The 17,266-nt window shown below is 52.2% G+C and overlaps 1 protein-coding gene across 3 annotated transcripts in view; it reads right to left on the bottom strand.

The window, feature by feature from the left end:
- The window catches only part of Kiaa1522 (KIAA1522 ortholog), a 30,813-nt gene extending 13,828 nt beyond the window's left edge, over positions 1-16,985 (bottom strand). Inside the window, exon 1 of one of the 3 annotated variants that reach the window (XM_040756566.1) lies at positions 16,764-16,985. Coding sequence is in view for 1 of the 3 variants with exons in the window: in XM_013120217.3 (XP_012975671.1) it covers positions 6,184-6,274 (91 nt within the window). In the remaining 2 variants the exon portion in view is untranslated. Of the gene's footprint in view, positions 1-6,183; positions 6,371-16,763 lie in introns of those variants that run through there. The other 2 variants (XM_013120219.3, XM_013120217.3) reach the window with 2 other exon arrangements.
- Between the last annotated feature and the right edge of the window lie 281 nt (positions 16,986-17,266).

Below are 17,266 nucleotides of genomic sequence, written 5' to 3'. Positions count from 1 at the left end.
CCTGCTCTGTCTTTTCTGCCCTTGGTCACCTCTCCAGCCAGGATTCAGGGTGTTTAGAGGCTCTTGGTCTCAATCCCTCTCTATCCAGATAGACAAGCTGGGGAGAGAAAGGGGAGGAAGGATTCTTCCAGACACACATTCTAGAAGCAGAGGCAGAACCAAAAGCGTCAGTAGCTGCTCTTCCCATGGAAGCAAGACAACTCTGGGACAGAGTGCAACTAACTCAGGTGGAGGCGCCACCTCGCTGTTCACAAGCACTCTCTTCCACCACCCAACACGATTAGTTGACTTTTCTACAAAGGGCACAAGGAGACTCAAGGCAAAGAAACTGACTTGCTAAAGGTCACCCTACCAGGAAGTTGTGGGCTCCACATTTAAATCACACCAAATGCCAGGGCAGTCCCAAGTTTGTTAATGGGTAAAGAATAGCCAGAGCCTCAGGCCTTCCCTGACCAAAAAAGGTGCACCTCACCTCTGAAGATGAGAGATCTACTTCCCTTCTCCCAGAGTCCAGCCCCACCTCGATGGGGTAGAGCTGACACACCAAGCCAGTTCTAGTGTAAATATTGGGGGGCAGGGAGTGCCTGGAGCAGAAGGGGAGGATCCGGTCCCACAGGGTGCCCTAGGGGGACAGGAGGTAGTGAAGGAAGAATTAGCTACAATAATATAATAAGTGTCATAATGAGTCTCCAGGTCAGCATTTATCAACAATGACATAATGGCCCCTTCCGGCCAGGGAATTCTGAATTTCCAAGCCCTTTCTTTTGTTCCCTCCAAGCATGGTTATCCCCATTTTATGGATGCCAGAGAAGCAGCCAGCAGGAATCAGTAGGGGAAAGGGCTAAGAGTCAGAAAAACCGGATTCCAGGCCTTGGACAAATAAATTAGGTCTCTCCGCCTTGTCTGTTCTTTTCTGAGATAGGACCTCACCAGCTGCAATGGTGATGACACCTATAATCTCAGCACTTGAGACAGAGGCAGGAGGACTACTGTGTGTTTGAGACTCAGCCTGTCTCAAAGAGAGAGCTGGAGAGATGGCTCAGCGGTTAAGAGCACTGACTGCTCTTCCAGAGAGCCGGGGTTCAATTCCCAGCACCCACAAGGCAGCTCACAATCATCTAACTCCAGTCCCCAGTGGATCTTCTGGGGGCACAGCACACATCTGTTGAACAGTCCTACAAGCACGCCATACCTACAGGCAGTCAAGACAACCCTACACATAAAATATGTAAATTAATCATTTGAAAGGGAGAGGAAGCTAGCTACACTGGAGATAGGCTCCGTGGGACAGCACTTGCCCGGCATGATGAGAGGCTATGGGTCTGATATCCAACAACAAAAAGTTGATTGGACTGAATGCTTACAAGAAGTCCTGGGTCTGAGTTCCAGCCCCCCATAAAAAGGGGCACAGTGGCCAGCCTGGGCTACGTGAAACCCTGTCCAAAAAGAGAAAGGTACACAACCCAGCATAAACACACAGTATTGCATCTGGGCTGGCCTCAGCCTGTTCAGGGCGTGGGCAGTATAGAAAAGGCCTTTCCATTCACAACACAGCAACAGCGAGTATTCCTGAAGGCCAGCTGAGGCACACCTCAAGGGTCAGTGACTTGCCCAAGGTCACAGGGCTAGAAAAGACAGAGGAGAGTCACTCTGTAAGCCAGCTCTGACTAGCTACAAAACCAGGTTCTTCCCATGCAACCAGCTGCTCACTGCCCCTGCCCACTTCCTGCCCCTGCCCATTTCCGGAGCTCTCCTCCAATCTCAAGTGGAGTTAATGACCATTAAGATAAAGTCTGATAAAGCACACTTAACATCAGCTCCAAATCTCTCCTCAGTGACCTAGCCCTATCTGGCAGTCCAGGCCCAAGAACGGGCAGACTCCAACCCTGGAAGTCAGAACTAGCCTACACTCTGGCTGTCCCTCAACTGCAGCTTAATCTGTATAGGCCTCGGTTTCTCCAATTGTAGTGTGGGAGAGATAACCTCTAAAAAGCCCTTTTGTATGTATAACTCTGGCCCTAGAAGGGGAGCAGCAGTCCCCACTTAGGATCACACATGGAATATAAAGGTGATCCAGGGGCCGGAGAGATAGATGTCTCAGCCGTTAAGAGCTCTGATGGTTCTTCTAGATGACCCAGGTTCAATTCCCAATACCCACATGGCAGCTCTGAACTGTCTGGAACTTCAGCTCCAGGGGATCCAACACCCTCACACAGTCACATACATACAAGCAAAACACCAGTGCATGTAAGATAAAAATAAATCATAAAAAAATGAAAGGCGGTTCGGCTTATCAGACTCCTCAGATCACTGCAGGCTGGGTAAGTCCCTTATCTGGAAGCCCTTGGTCACAAGTCTCCCCCATAAGAGGAAGGGGACATAGGGAGTGGCCTCTGCCTCCTCCCAGTCTTGGAACCTGGAAGACCTCAGGCTCTCCAGAAGACACAGCAAGTCCAGACAGTCTGACCCATCAGCCCCTTCCCTTGGTCTCCCCACCAGGCCTTGTGTACCTGACAGGACAATGCTCTCCGGCATTCTCAGTTTGCAATGCTCATTCCCCAACCTGCCCAGGACCAGGGACCCTGCTGGCTTGGGAGGACAATTTGTGCTGGATACCTAAGAAGCAAGATGCAATGTCTTTTTAGCGCCCCTCCCCCAGGGGTGGGAGGCTTTGCTTTACCCACCCAGGTCCTTTTCCACCCTCCAAGGGCATTTGATCAAGTCAGGACTTTACCTTCCAGGCTTCCCTTCCTCTCTGTTCACTCTCTAAGCCCGGGGCCTCAAAACTAACTCCTGCCCCTCTCCCAGAACGATTCCTACTGGTGTGGGTGCCGCAGTGTCCAAATCTCCCAGGGTACACGTTTTCTGTCTTAGACCTGTGCACCAGTTACAATGTGAAACCATCCACCCATGAACTGACAGACTTGGGTTTGAATTACATCTCCTTACTCTGTCGCTCTACCTTACCCATATGTAAAATGGAGCAAAGATTTTTCTCTCTTGTTAACTGTAGCAAGAGAAATGAATTAGTGAAGGACGCTAGCACTGGGCCTAACTTTTCTCTACATTAACATCTCTGATGCCATCCCACAGCCTTGCCCCCCACATCCAATGAGTCCCAGGTATGGTCCATTCTGCTGCCCCTGCCCCTCCACTCCCACAGCCCCCGCCCTGGCCCAGCCCTCAACTCATCACCTCTCCCCTGGATTACTGCAATAGAGTCTGAGCTTCCACTCTCACACCCCACCCCTACGGTAACCTGCCCTGCCTGCACCTGCCTTGGCCCCGGAGCCATCTTCCTAACACCAGTTTTGTGGGCTCCTCCCTTTTCTCAAACACTGTCACTGACTCCCCATGACCTGGATTCTTCAGTCCCCTCTGGCCACCCTGCACTTCCTCAATCCCTTTTCACAGACTGACAAAGTGTGCAAGCATTCAAAAGCCAGTCCCAACCTGGACCCAGGGGACTGAGAGAGCGACCTTAAATCTTTAGAGAGGCAGAGGCAGGCGGAGTTCAAAACCAGCCTGGTCTACAGAGCTAGTTCAGGACAGGCTCCAAAACAACACAGAGAAACCCTGTCTCAAAAACACACACACACCGGGCGTTGGTGGCGTATGCCTTTAATCCCAGCACTTGGGAGGCAGAGGCAGGCGGATCTCTGTGAGTTCGAGGCCAGCCTGGTCTACAAGAGTTAGTTCCAGGACAGCCTCCAAAGCCACAGAGAAACCCTGTCTCGAAAAAACAAAGCACACACACACACACACACACACACACACACACACACACACAAAGGGACTGACCCATGTTTCTAATCCCAGCACTCGGGAGGCAGAGGCAGATGGATCTATGAATTGAGGCCAGCCTGGTCTACAGAGTGAGTTTCATGACAGCTAGAGCTACACAGTTGAGACCCTATCTCAACCCTCCCTCCAAAAAGAAAATAAGCAAAAGGGACCGAAACGTAACAATGGAACCTCTTCTCCCAGGCACAAAGAAGGAGCCTCAACAACTCTCTGGCCTCCATGCCCAGTCCCAATTCTATGCCACGCCATACTTGACAGGTACAAAAAAGCGCCAGCTGTGCCCTCTAGCTTCACCAACAATCCAGAGATAACCTCAATCCTGTAAGTCACTCCAAAAACTGAGTCCAGAACACTGCCTTAGCTTCCTACAACTGACCCCAGCACAACAGATTTGATGTACAGCCTGGTCGGTTCCCAGCCCTGCCACTTGTGTTGCCTTGACAATGCTTCTGGCTTCTTAGCAACACCTCAGAGCCTGATTAGCTGTGAAGCAGCAGCAGGTCAGTAGAGCACAAGAGTCGCTTGAAGTCACAGAGTGAAACAGGATGTCAAAGCCAGGCCTTGTGGCTCGTGCCTATAACCCCAGAATTTGGGAGTCAGGGTAAGGTGAGGAGGCCAGCCTCAGCAAGGTGAGACCCTATCTCACAGAAACAAGTAAAACAGCCGTGAGCCGTGAGCTCCATCCTTTAAGGGGTCACGTGCTATCATGACCAGCTCTAAACACCGCCTTCTTATGCTTTCCTTCAGTCACAAGTTTGTACCAACACTTGGTTCTCAGAAAAAAAACACATCAGATCAACCATCAGAAAGCAAATGAGGAGCCCTGCCCAAGCCCAGCCTGCTGGCTCAGTGCAGCTCCCAGAGGGAGGGAGGGAGAGCCACAGCCAGGACTTCACAGTTGACAGAGCAGGGAAACTACTGGAATTCCTCATCAACACCCACCTTCTGAGAAATTGTCAGAGTCCCCCTTAACGATATTAACCCCTTCCTACTGTTTGATCATCATTACAATAACTCAACACCATCCAAGGCAAATGACCTTGAACAAGGAAGACCCCAATCTCTTCATCCTTGACATAGCCAGCCAGAACTGGAAGGGTTCCAGGTCACCAATGTTAAGGTTCCCTCCTTTCAGACAGGTCCAGTGTAGGAGCCAAGGAGGTCCAGAAAACCTAAAGAATCTGCCCAAGGTCACCAGCGCCTCTGGCTGTGCCACACTGAGAACAGACCCCCTCTCCCTATGGAGGCTTCCCATCACCCTCATGTGGAGCCTGGTGGAAGAATGAGATCATCAGGCTACATGCTGTCCTCTAGGAATGTGGGCCATCCTGAGAACAGAGGTGTATGTATTCCAGGGCCCCGTCCCACTTCCTCTTGGATTCCCCCCTTTTTTTTGACGAGGTGCAATTTTAAATCTGTGCATTTACAAGGTGAGAAAACCGGGCACCCCCTCCAGAATCCCTTGGGACTCTCTGGGATACCCAGAACTGTCGCACTGACAAGGGGAGACCAAGAATGCTCTCTCTCAGCTTTGGGATTGGAGGCCTTCCTCGTTCTCTAGCCCCCACCCTTGGGGACTGGAATGTGACCCGCGGAGGGATCCCGCAGCACGACGGGAAGAGCTGCAACTGCGTTCCAGCCCGGTGGCTGCATTGAAAGGGGGGGGGGGAGATGGGGCGGCGACCTCGGGAACTGCGGGGAGGGGGAGCTGGAGTGACGGACAGGATGCAGTGGCGCGGTGGGGGTGGGTTCAGAGAGCCAGTTAGACTCCCGATCGAGCCAGATGGAGGAGGTCCCCAGCCTTCAGCCCTAGTTTCCTGCTCCTCCCTCCCACCTTTGTCTCCCCTCCCTCCTGCAAACTTTCAGACTGTTGGGGGTACAGGTTTGGAGGACAAGTGCGTGTGTTGTGTGTGCACATCCATGTGTTTAGCACACAGCGTCTTGGGATCTGCCCGTGTGTACAGCTGGGTGCCTAAGACACTGGACAACTGTACCTACATGACTCGTGTGTGTGCCTGTGTGTCAACCTGAGCGTGGGTGTAGCTCATGTGGCCATGTAAACCGTGTGCACAGGTATATATACCTGCGCCCCGGGATCTGTGTCCGGGTGCCAGTGTGTGGGTGTGACTGTGTATGTGGTTTTAGCCACTGCACCGACAAACCTGAGAATGGGTGTTGTGTGCAAAAATGTAAAAATGTATGCGCGTCCACCCGTAGGCATGAGTGGGTACGTGTGTGTCCGTGCGCAAGTGAGGGGTGGGATCTGAACCGATTCCGGGGGCCCCACTCTCACGCCCACCAGGCCCCGGGAGGGGACATTACAGCGGCCGCAGAGACTGCAGGGACCCTCCTCCCCACCTGCCCCGCCCCCACCCCTACCTGCGGGCCGCTTCGCCGATCGCCCGAAGCGCCAGAAACTGCGGGTCCGGGGGCCGCTGGGAGCCTTCCTCTTGTGGTGTGAGTTGCCCATGGCGAGTGAGGGAGCTGGGGTAGGCACCCAAACGCGGCCCTGCCAGCCCAGCCTCCGGGCCCCGCAGCCCCGGGAGGGAGGCAGCTAGACGCGCGGGCGGCCACCGCAGGCGCCCCCAGCCCCAGCCCGGACACGCCCCCAAGTGCTGCGGCCAATGGTCATACCGAGGGTGGGGCCAGCGGAGGGGCGGGGCCTGGCGGACGGCCCTTCCGCTCCACCCCTCCAAGGGACCAGGGAGACCTGCTGAGCCGCCCCGCCCTGAGCGCTCGGGAAAGGGCTTCGGCTATCCAGGTTGGGTAGGCGGGTCGCGAGATCTCCCAGCCCAGCGCGGCCTGCCTTTGGGGAGGACTGCAGTGGAACTGGAAGAACTAGGGGCTGGCTTCCAGACAAGCGAGGGCCGGACCTCTGCTATTGCTGGGCCCACCAGCCACCACCCCGTGAGTGTCACGTGTTTGTGTATAACCTCTCTCCTGAATGTTACCTGCACATTGAACTAACTACCTCTGTACTTAGAATGCTGAAAATAATAGCAGCATCGTTTTACTTCGTGCTCAATGTGTGCGAAGCACCGTGCTTTCATGCAGTGTTTCACTTCATCCACAAAAATAATTCCACAAGGTAGGTACTTTTGTCTTATTCATTTTACCGACAGAGTTCATTGAAGTCAGCTGACTGACCCATATCCCAAGAGCATTCACTGAGATAAAGAGCTAGGAGTCACCTCCAAACTCACCAGTACCTACAGTCTTCCATGCCTTTCTTTCTGTTTATCTGTCTTTGACCTTGAAGGATGAGTACCTGGATATGTGTATTAGCTGGGGGCATTAATATAGTGTAGGTGGACATATATATATGCATATGTATATATGTGTGTGTGTGTGTATATATATATATATATATATATCCTCCACCCTAAACATTTGGGTTGTCTCTGAGTAGTATAATCATGTGTGATGCACTCGTGTGCATGTCTGAATGTGTACTTTTGTGTATTTGTTAATCATTGTGATTGTATTGATCAGGGTAGCTGAATATCACTGATTTGTTTGTGTTTGAGTTTGTAACGAACCATTGTGTATATATATGCATAATGTTTGCCAATAAGACTATGCTTTGTGTATATTGCAGTTGTGCTTGTTGTGTGTGCATGTAGGTATAAACATCTGAAGCCACCCATGCATCACACTGTAGAGCTGTGTGTCCCTCACAGAAGTCTCTCTTTTCAAAACCCACACTAGGCCTTACCAGTTCTGAAAGTCTTCTAGGCTACCCAAGGCTGCCTTTGTGTACTCACAGCTGCCCCTGGGCGATGCACTGCACACCCACTGCCCTACAGCATCCACAGCAACCCTCAGTCATCATCACTTCACCGGACCTCTCAAGCTGGGCTGAGTCCAGAGCCCTTGGTTCTAGTTTCTGTGCAGCATGGCTTATTCTTTCTGCCAGCTGGGCAAGTCTTTCTACTGTACCACACTGCTGGAAGGCCCAGCGATTCCAGGACACCGGCCTCTCTTCTTGCAAAATGGGAGGGTCAAAGCTGATCCCAACCCTCCCTGAGGCCCTGCTCTTACTAAGAACCTGAGGTTAACAACAGTGCAGTCCCTGAAGAGCTGGCATTTTACTCATCCATAGAAACTGAGATGCTCTGTGTTCCAAGAAGTATGCACCAATCTCACTGCTCTGTAGACAGACTAGAACCCTGTACCAAAGCTAGGGAGGACTGGCTGGCAGGTAAAATCACCAACTGACAGCTTTGCCAGCTAAGTTACAGTTCCAGGATGCACAGGGGAGGACACCAACTCCCATTAGTTGTCTCTGACCTCCACACATGCTGTGGCATGCGCACACAAGAAATACATAAATAAATGAACACGTAAAAAAATAGGGGAGAAAGATGGTAGAGACCTTACTCCACTCACAGATGAGGAAACCAAGGTACACAGTAGGGACAGGTGGTGTGTGGGAGCGGAGAACACTCACAAAGTAAGTGCACATCTGTCCTTGGCAGGAACTGATGTGGACAGGTGAGCAAGGACCCTGGGAGGGTGCCTTGGCCACCAGAGGCATTGCAGACCCTGCCCCTGCCTATCCAGGAGCCTTCTCTCCAGCTATGTCTCAGTTCTCAGAGTTCTAGCAAAATGACTTAACCTCTCTAGTGTACACCTCCAGACCTCACACCTACGGACTCCTCTCTTTGCCTGGAAGACTCCTTTTCATCTTCAAAGCCTTGCTTGACCCTCTGCTCCTCCATGTACCCTTCTCTCTGGATCAACTTTCTGTACTCACCAGGTGCTGCCATGTGATCTACTGAACACACCTGAGGGCTTCCCAACACTCTACCCCAGCACTTACTCATCAAATTATTTAGCTATCTGCTTTACCAACCACAAAAATATCCACAAGGGTAGTAACTGTGTGCGTCACCCTTGGCAATTCAAGCTCAGCACACAGCAGGAGTGCCCTATGTGACACTGAGTCTGGTGAGGATGGAGATGGCAAGGCCTGCTTACTGTGTAGAAGCAGCAGTGTGGCTCTTGTGTCTGTCTGGTGGGGGCAGTGGTGGTCCTGATGGGGGCAGTGGTAATAGCACATTTGTGCTTTTCGTTTCAAAGACAGTACCTGCTGCAGGATCCTGGGGAAGGGGTTTAGACCCTGGCTGTCAAATATGGGGAAGGCAGAATGAGCTGGGGTTAGGAGGGATCAATATGGTAAGCATGTGGGCCAAGGACCCAGGAACCACATGATTAGTCTTGGGGTCCTTGTGATACCACCCCCACTTGCAGAATGGTGGTGAAGGCTTCACCTGGCTGGAGACTTACAGGGGAGAACATCCACAGTAGACAGGAGGCCGGACATGGTTATCTCCTCCCACCCCAGAGTGCATCACACACTCAGATTCAGATTCAATGCCTGTGTGGGCCGTGCTGTCTCTCCTGCAGTTGTGTGTGGCCAGCAGTGAGTGGAGCCGGCAGACCTCTGCAGAACAGCCCTGGGAACAGTGGAGCACAGAGTGTGGGCTGTCACTGGGCAAGGTGGGAGACTGCAATCCGCCTGCCCCGGGCAGCTGCTCAGCTGGAGGTGGCCCTGGGGGCTGCAGACCCACTCTCCCCACCCAATCAAGCTCAAGCCAAACACTATACAATGCTACAATGCTCCCTCTCATTCCAGATCTTCAGCATGTGACAGGCCAGGAGCAGCTGAGAGGGCTTTGAGGGTTCGGGAGAGAGAGGGGATTTCCAGGAGTGTGGGAGGGCGTCCTGCTCTGCTCCCTGCAACACTATGGGGTGGGTTTTCCTGGTCACAGTGTCAGGCTGCTCCATACCCTAGCTCAGCAGACCCCGTGGCCAGTGCTGCTTCCAGGACTGGAGGGGGGCAGTGGGGGAGAGCCCACAGACTGCAAGCTCTTCCCAGGCCTGAGGGAGGCTCAAGCTGGATGCATGAGGCCGAGAACTGAACAAGGCCCGAAGGTGTCTGAGAGAGGGAAGGGGAGGTTCCCTGGGCTTCTCCTGGCTTCCTTCCTGCTCTTCCCACCCTGGTGGAGGCACCTCTCTGGGAAGGGCTTTTCTGTTTGAAGTCTGAACAAAGGAGTAGGGGAATCCAAAGTCAGCCTGCCTGCCTTCCCCCCCCCCCAACCTGGGGTAGGCTCCAGTCCTGCACTAAGACCCAGCCCCCTCAGGTCAGCCTCTCAAGGAGGCAGGTCCTTGAAAGTCACCCCCTCCTCAGAGCCTATCCATGGTACCATGAAGTTTCCTTATGGTATCAGTTCTGACCATCTAGGATTTAAAGCTGCCAGTGCTGAATCATCTATGACCCAAAGTCCCTTAGTGCCAGGCCCTGTGCTGGGCAGGGCCAAGGCAAGAGCCATTCCACCCAGCTCCTGGTCTCAGGGTTCCTGAATAGTAAGGTATGGTGATCCAGGTTCCCCTACAACTCTCCAAAAGGCCAGCAAGGACCACCTAAGGCAAGTGCTACACGTTCCTTCACCCCTCTTCCTCTCACCCCATGTGTCACCTCGGGAAGCAGTCCTTTGTCGCCCAAAGGGTCTTTGCGGTGCCCTTTCTTTATTGTTTTGATTTAGATTTTTCAAACAGAGTCTTCTGTAGCCCAGGCTGGCCCCCAACTTGCTGTGTAGCTGAAGATGGCTTTAAATTCTGGTCCTTCTTCCTCTACCAACCATGTGCTGGGAGTGTAGTCCTGTGCCCCACACCTAGCTCTGGTCATGATTTTCATTTATTTGTTCAATGACTCGTCCTTCCCAGCTAGACTCTCACAGATTCTGAGGTTCAAGGACCGAGACTTCACCTCTCTTGTTCAGTGCCTGGCACACAGCAGGTGTGAAATTAAGTTGTCTCCCTTTGCTGTCTAAAAGACTGGCAATGCACTTCTGATCACAGGGACTAGAAGATACATAGAACAGCCACTGTCTCCTGTGTGAAAAACCACTCTACTGTAGCAGAGGGACCCCTGCCTCTATAACCATGGCCTAGGCCCCAAGCTAAAAACCTGGATAGAGAAACCCACCCACAGGGAAGAGAATCACAAAAACAAATTCTAGCCTAAATCTCTTAAGCAGGGTACTTTAAAGGCCAGGGCAATGATGTTCCCTAGGAGTATCAAAGAGATGAAGACAGGGGTGCCTTAAAGGATGGACAGAAGCTCAATGGATAGAAAAATGAAGACAAACACATCCTAGGCAAAGAAAATGAACATACTGTCACAGCACCTGAAAATACACGGCATCAACCAAACGCAAGCAGACCCGGCCTCAAGCAAAGTGTGCCCAAAGAGACGCTGGGTCATCACTTTGTTTTTAGAAGGATATCGACAGCAGGCAATTGTGGCACACATCTTTAATCCCAGCACTCTGGAGGCAGAGGTAGGCGAATCTCTGACTTCAAGGCCAGTCTGATCTACAGAGCAAGGTCCAGGACAGTCAGGGTTACACAGAGAAACTCTGTCTCAAAAACAAACAAAAAGCAAAGCAAACAAACAAAATAGAATGATACAGACTATTATTAGTTGCTGAGCATGATAATAGGTACCTTTACGCCCAGCACCTGAAAAGGCAAAGGCAGGCAGGGCTCTTCGAGTTTGAGGCCAACCCAATCTACATGGCAAGTTTCAGAACAGCCAAGGTGACACAGTGAGACCCCGTCTCAAAAATAAATAGATAAATAAATAAATAAAATTTAGAACCATATAGCTCAGCACAGAGAGGTAGAAATGCCAGGCTACTAGGTCTCTGGTCTACATAGTGAGTTCCAGAACTACATAGTAAAACTGTCTCAAAAAAGGGAAGGACAGGGACTGGATAGATGACTCTGGTTTTAGAGTATTTGTTGCTCTTACAGGACTCCAGTTCAATTCCTAACACCCACATGGTGGCTCACGACCATTGGTAACTCCAGTTCTAGGGGATCCAACACCCCAACACAGGCTCCTGACACATGCACATACAACATGCTGTCAAAATATTCATACTCGTAAAATAAATAAAATTTGAGAAGTTGCTTATGTGCATTGATGTTTTGATATTCATCTGTGTGAGTGTCGGGTCCTCTGGAGCTGCCGTGTAGAGACTGAGGATTGAACCTCTCTCCAGCCCTGTTTGTCTTTTGAATCAGGGTTTCTCTGTATTCCTGACTGTCCTGAAACTCACTCTATAGACCAGGCTGGCCTCAAACTCGGAGATCCACCTGCCTCTGCCTCCAGAGTGCTGGGATTAAAGGTGTGAGCCACAAAAAAAAAAAAAAAAAAGAATATAATATTGAGTGACTCTGCCTAATTTAAAAACAAACAAAAAGCCATCCTAGACTCTCCACAGGCCTGCACCCAGGCCAGCCCTCCCTCAGTGAGTGGCCAAATGGAAGGTAAGGAGTTCCTAGGGTGACCTCTGCTGGGCTGGCAGTGAGAAGGAGTTCCTGAATTCAATCACTGCCCAAAGGAAACAGGAGGGCCACACACCCCTTCCCCAAAGCTAGTCCTGGTGAAAGGTCTCAGGTAGACGCTCTCCAGTCAGAAATTCATGAACAGTAGTCACATTACTTTGAAAGCATGGCCTTTGAAGACTGTCACGCAATGCTGTACCAAACATCATTTATCATTTCCACTGATGGGGAGGGTCTCGGGTCTCAGGCTGGCCTAACCTTCTTGTGTAGCTGAAGTGACCTTGAAATCCAGACACCTCCCAAGTCTAAGGCTTACAGGTGTGTACCACCACACCCAGTTCATTCTGTACTGTGGATACAGAGACCAGCACCAGGGCTTCATGCTGGGTGAGCCAACTGGACTACGTCCCAAGCCCCAAGCGGCCAGTCTTTGAAGAAAAGAAAAAAATCAAAACCAGTGTTATGTATATAAGTGTTCTGTCTTTCTGAGCATCAGATCCCATTACAGGTGGCTGTGAGCCACCATGTGGTTGCTGGAAATTGAACTCAGGACCTCTGAGCTCTCGGGCTCTTAAACTTGGCTTCAGGTATACCCATCACTTTGAGCAATGCCTGACTGGGTACTAAAGACTCCTTTTCCAATGCATGAGACCAACTTGCTTCTATTCTGAGAACTTTTTCACCTGTGCTGGTGAGAGCCACTTACCTCCAAACACAGAGAGGAGCCGGCCGGAGTCCGGCAGACCAGCCTGTTAATTCTCTTCACCCTTCAACCTGGACCCTCTTCCTGTCGGCCACCTCCAGAAAACCTTCCCTGGTGAATCACTAAACCTGTCCTGGCTTCAGTCCCAGAACACTCCATCCCTACACTTGTTCAGGTGATCTTTATGGAAATATGGATTCCTGTTTGCTTTTGCTTTTTCAACTTCCTCTTATGTGAGACGAGGTAAGACTCCCCTTCTGTGGCTTCTCATCAGTAATAATCACCATTCATGTCTGAGATTAATAAAACATGGACTAAAATGACTAAACTAATGCCCAAGTTCTCAGCATCCCACCTAAGAAGCCTGCCACCACTGAACCATGTTCCACAGTTCACAGTTTTGCATATCTGTTTTCTAATCGGATTTTTTCTTTAAGATTTATTTATTAGCCGGGCATTGGTGGCGCACGCCTTTAGTCCCAGCACTCAGGAGGCAGAGGTAGGTGGATCTCTGTGAGTTCGAGGCCAGCCTGGTCTCCAGAGCGAGTTCCAGGACAGCCTCCAAAACAATACAGAGAAACCCTGTCTCGAAAAACCAAAAAAAAAAAAAAAGATTTATTTATTATATATACAGTGTTCTGCCTGCATGTATCCCTGCAGGCCAGAAGAGGGCACCAGACTACATTACAGATGGTTGTGAGCCACCCATGTGGTTGCTGGGAATTGAACTCCGGACCTCTGGAAGAGCAGCTAGTGTCTTAACCACTGAGCCATCCCTCCAACCCCCCAATTAGATTCTTTTTTTTTCCGAGACAGGGTTTCTCTGTATTGTTTTGGAGGCCGTCCTGGAACTCACTCAGTAGAACCAGGCTGGCCTCGAACTCACAGAGATCTGCCTGCCTCTGCCTCCCGAGTGCTGGGATTAAAGGCATGTGCCACCAACGCCCGGCTCCAATTAGATTCTTGAACACCTAATTTTACAGATAAGGAAGGGCAGGCATGGAAGGGTGAATGGGCAGCCTGTGTCTTGCAGCTCAAGAGGGACAGCAAGACTGTTCTCACTGGCCTCCAAACCCACTCCTGCCAGACTCTCAACCACATTTATAAACAGAATCTAGTAACCCCTTGCATTCCATATTGCTTTCTCTTTCCTGTAAGTTTTATATCATCTCTTATAAGAACCTTGGATCAAGGCTGTGTCCAGGAAACAGTCCCTTCCCATTCCCATGAGGCAACTACAAGCACTGTGAGCGCATAGCGAAGTTGCTTGTCCAGCGTCATGGGTCTTAGTAGTTGTATCAGAATTAAAGTCACTTGCCTGACTCTGATACTATCCCCACTCTGTTAAGTTCCCTCACCTCGGCCAGGCGTTGGTGGCACACACCTTTAATCCCAGCACTTGGGAGGCAGAGGCAGGTAGATCTCTGTGATTTCGAGGCCAGCCTGGTCTACGGGGCGAGTTCCAGGGTAGGCTCCAAAGCTACAGAGAAACCCTGTCTAGAAAGGAAAAAAAAAAAAAAGAAAGCCAGGTGTTGGTAGCACACGCCTTTAATCCCAGCACTCGGGAGGCAGAGGCAGGCAGATCTCTGTAAGTTCGAGGCCAGCCTCCAAAGCAATACATACAGAGAACCCCTGTCTCGAAAAACAAATCAAAACAAAAATCTCCAAGCCTCACCTCTGTGTCTTTTGGGGAGACATCTGATTTTCAATTTAAATCTCAGTCTGGTCAAATTAATCATTTACTGCTCAGGTTTTTTTCTTCTACAAATGGGATTCCCCAGCCCCTTGGAGATGAAGTGTTGATATGTAGACTTGGCTGGCCTCAAATTTATTCTCCTGCCTCAGCAGCTCCAATGCTGGGAGTGTAAGTGTGTTGCCACCGTGCAGGGCTCTGCAAATGGGATCTAGTGAGGAAATGGGTGTAAGTCTCTGGCACAGTCAGAGTAATCAATCAGTGTCACATTTTTTCTAGTCTGAAAGAGGAAGTACAAGAGTCCTGGGGGAAGATGTGAAGCTCGAAGTCCCATTGCCAGCACCTTCTCCCACTTTATACAGAGCAGCAGAGGCCTGTGTCTCCCAGGTCCCAGGTTCTGAGAAGTGATGGACCCGATGAGCTTCCACAGAGGCCTCCCTGTCCTCCCAGAAATGCCCCTCTGTGTTCCTCCTTCCCCAAGCTCCATCCTGATAGCCATTTTCCCTGAAAGAGTTAAGTCTCCAGCCTTCCCTTCCTGGCCAGTGGAGATTACAGAGATCGGATTTATTTCTCTTAATAAACAGAGAAGTTGGGCCAGGCAGGTGACAAGGAAACAATCAGAACAATAGAAGGCTGGAGCAAAAAGGAACAAGACTTCCCTCAGAAGTACCTGGGGCCACCTCCAGACCTGGGAAGGCAACAGCTCAGGGCAGAGGGTGTCACCCATGCACGTGGACCCAGAAAGCCCAGTGACATTCAATATCAAACACAAGGTAGGAGGAGGCTAGGTCTCTGACTCCATGACCCCAGGAGGCTGGAGTACCAACCTACAACTCAGTATTTGCAGCGCTCTGCCTCTAGGCTGGCTACCTGGAAATACCCTACCTGACAACCTGACCGCAACCCACACTGCTGCAGCTCTGACCCAGGCTGTCTTAAGGGAGATGGGGATGACTTCATCCGCCGTTCTAGTGGGGAACCCTGACCGGACACCCTCCAGCTAGAGACTGCAGAACACTTGGAGACACCCCGCAGCATCCAAACCTTCCCTCAGGGCTTGGCCCATTCATCTCAGTCCCAGCACCCCAACTTCTATTTGTGGCTAGGCCACAGGGAAGCAGGGCCATTATCCAAAAGGAAGATCAGGCCGGATGCAATCGCACAACAGGTTTTCCACCCTTTTCCTGCCCTCTAAAGTTCCTCCTAATTCTCCAGAGGTGGTGAAAGGCCAGTGAAAAGGCAAACACAGCTAGGCGGGGTGGGCCCTGACCCCTGCGATTTCCTCACCTTCAGCCCTGGAGCTGGGTAGCATTGGAGAGACATTCTTCTTCCAGCCTTCAACCCCCGCCCCCAGCAGAGACTAAAACTCTCCCCACCAAACTAAAGGCAGAACCAGATGAGGGAAAAGTCAAGTAAGTGGCCACAAGTAAGTATAGTGACCCTGACAGGGATGGGCCAGGTCCTTCCCCATTTCTCAGGTTGCCCATCCCTTAGGTCCCAGGAAGAGCCATGGGCTCAAACTCAAAGACTAGGAAACAGCTGCTGGACTGTCACCCACCCAGCCTAGGCACAGCCTCTCCAATTAATGTGTACCTCAGTTCCCCCCATTGTCAACACCAGCAGGTCGCTACCAGGACTGTGAAGAGGAGAGGCCTTCGGTTCAGGATGGTGATCTCACCACCCCAGGAGGTGGATGTTTGTGGTTTGGCCCAGGTAAGGAGGGGGTGGGGGTGAGAAAAGCTAACACTGGTAACAACCTAAGGCAAAGGACTCCGCGCTGAAACCTTTGCGGAGCTGGGAACCAGGATCTACCTGGAGGGCAAAAACTCCTTTTGAGTAGGTTGACCTTAAAGACCCAAAGAAACCGACTCCCCAAGACCCAAGGCCACCTGCCTCTCCCATTGGCCCCAGGCCAGAGTCAAGTCTCTGACCCCCTGACTCAGCAGAGGGCAGAACCTGGGAGAGCCAGCCAGTCAGCACTTCCTGCTTCAGCCAGGGGATCCCTGGCCCAGACGGGGGTCTCGACCCCTCCAAGTTAGGCTGTATCCCTGGAACGGCGCAGTACCTATCTTGGGGTGCCCTAGTCTGTTAAACTCCTCCAACACCGCTGCCTAGGAGACAACCCTTCCGTTTACTGCCGACCCCCCAGAGGACCCACCCTGCCACGCCCTCAGAGCGCTCAACCCAGGTGTCCAGCCACCTTACCCCGGCCTTTGCCCTTGGTCCGCTTGGCCTTGTCGTCCGCCTTCTTGGCCCGGGGGGTAGCTGACTCCGCGCCCTCAGCCCCGGCCGCCTTCTTCTTGCGCCGTTTGCCCCGCAGCCAGCTGAAGGCGCGGCGGAGGCCGGAGCGGGACTTCTTCCTGCGCGGGGGGCCGCCGGGACTCCCCGGCTCGTCGGTCGCAGGTGCGGCGGGGGGCGCGCGGGCCGCCATGGCGCGGGGCTGGGGGCGCGCGGTCGCAGCGGCGGGGGTCAGGCCCCCTGCGGCGCAGCGCCCATGCGCGGGGGCGGCCGCCGCTGGAGTCGCGCCCGGAGAAAAGTTTGGGCGGCGGAGGCCGAGCGAACGCTGCAGAGGCGGGGGCAGCGCGGGCGGGGCCGCGGGGCGGGCGGGGCGCGAGCGGCGGGAGCGGCCGTCGGGGAAGGGGGCCGGGGGGAACGGTGGCAGCACAGTGGCAAATCGCCCGTCCCCGCCAACAGAGCCCCGAAGACGG

This window comes from Mesocricetus auratus, unplaced genomic scaffold, assembly GCF_017639785.1.
Source record: "Mesocricetus auratus isolate SY011 unplaced genomic scaffold, BCM_Maur_2.0 Super-Scaffold_100014, whole genome shotgun sequence".
Classification (NCBI taxonomy): Eukaryota; Metazoa; Chordata; class Mammalia; order Rodentia; family Cricetidae; genus Mesocricetus; species Mesocricetus auratus.
This window is presented reverse-complemented; position numbering and strand designations above follow the sequence as displayed.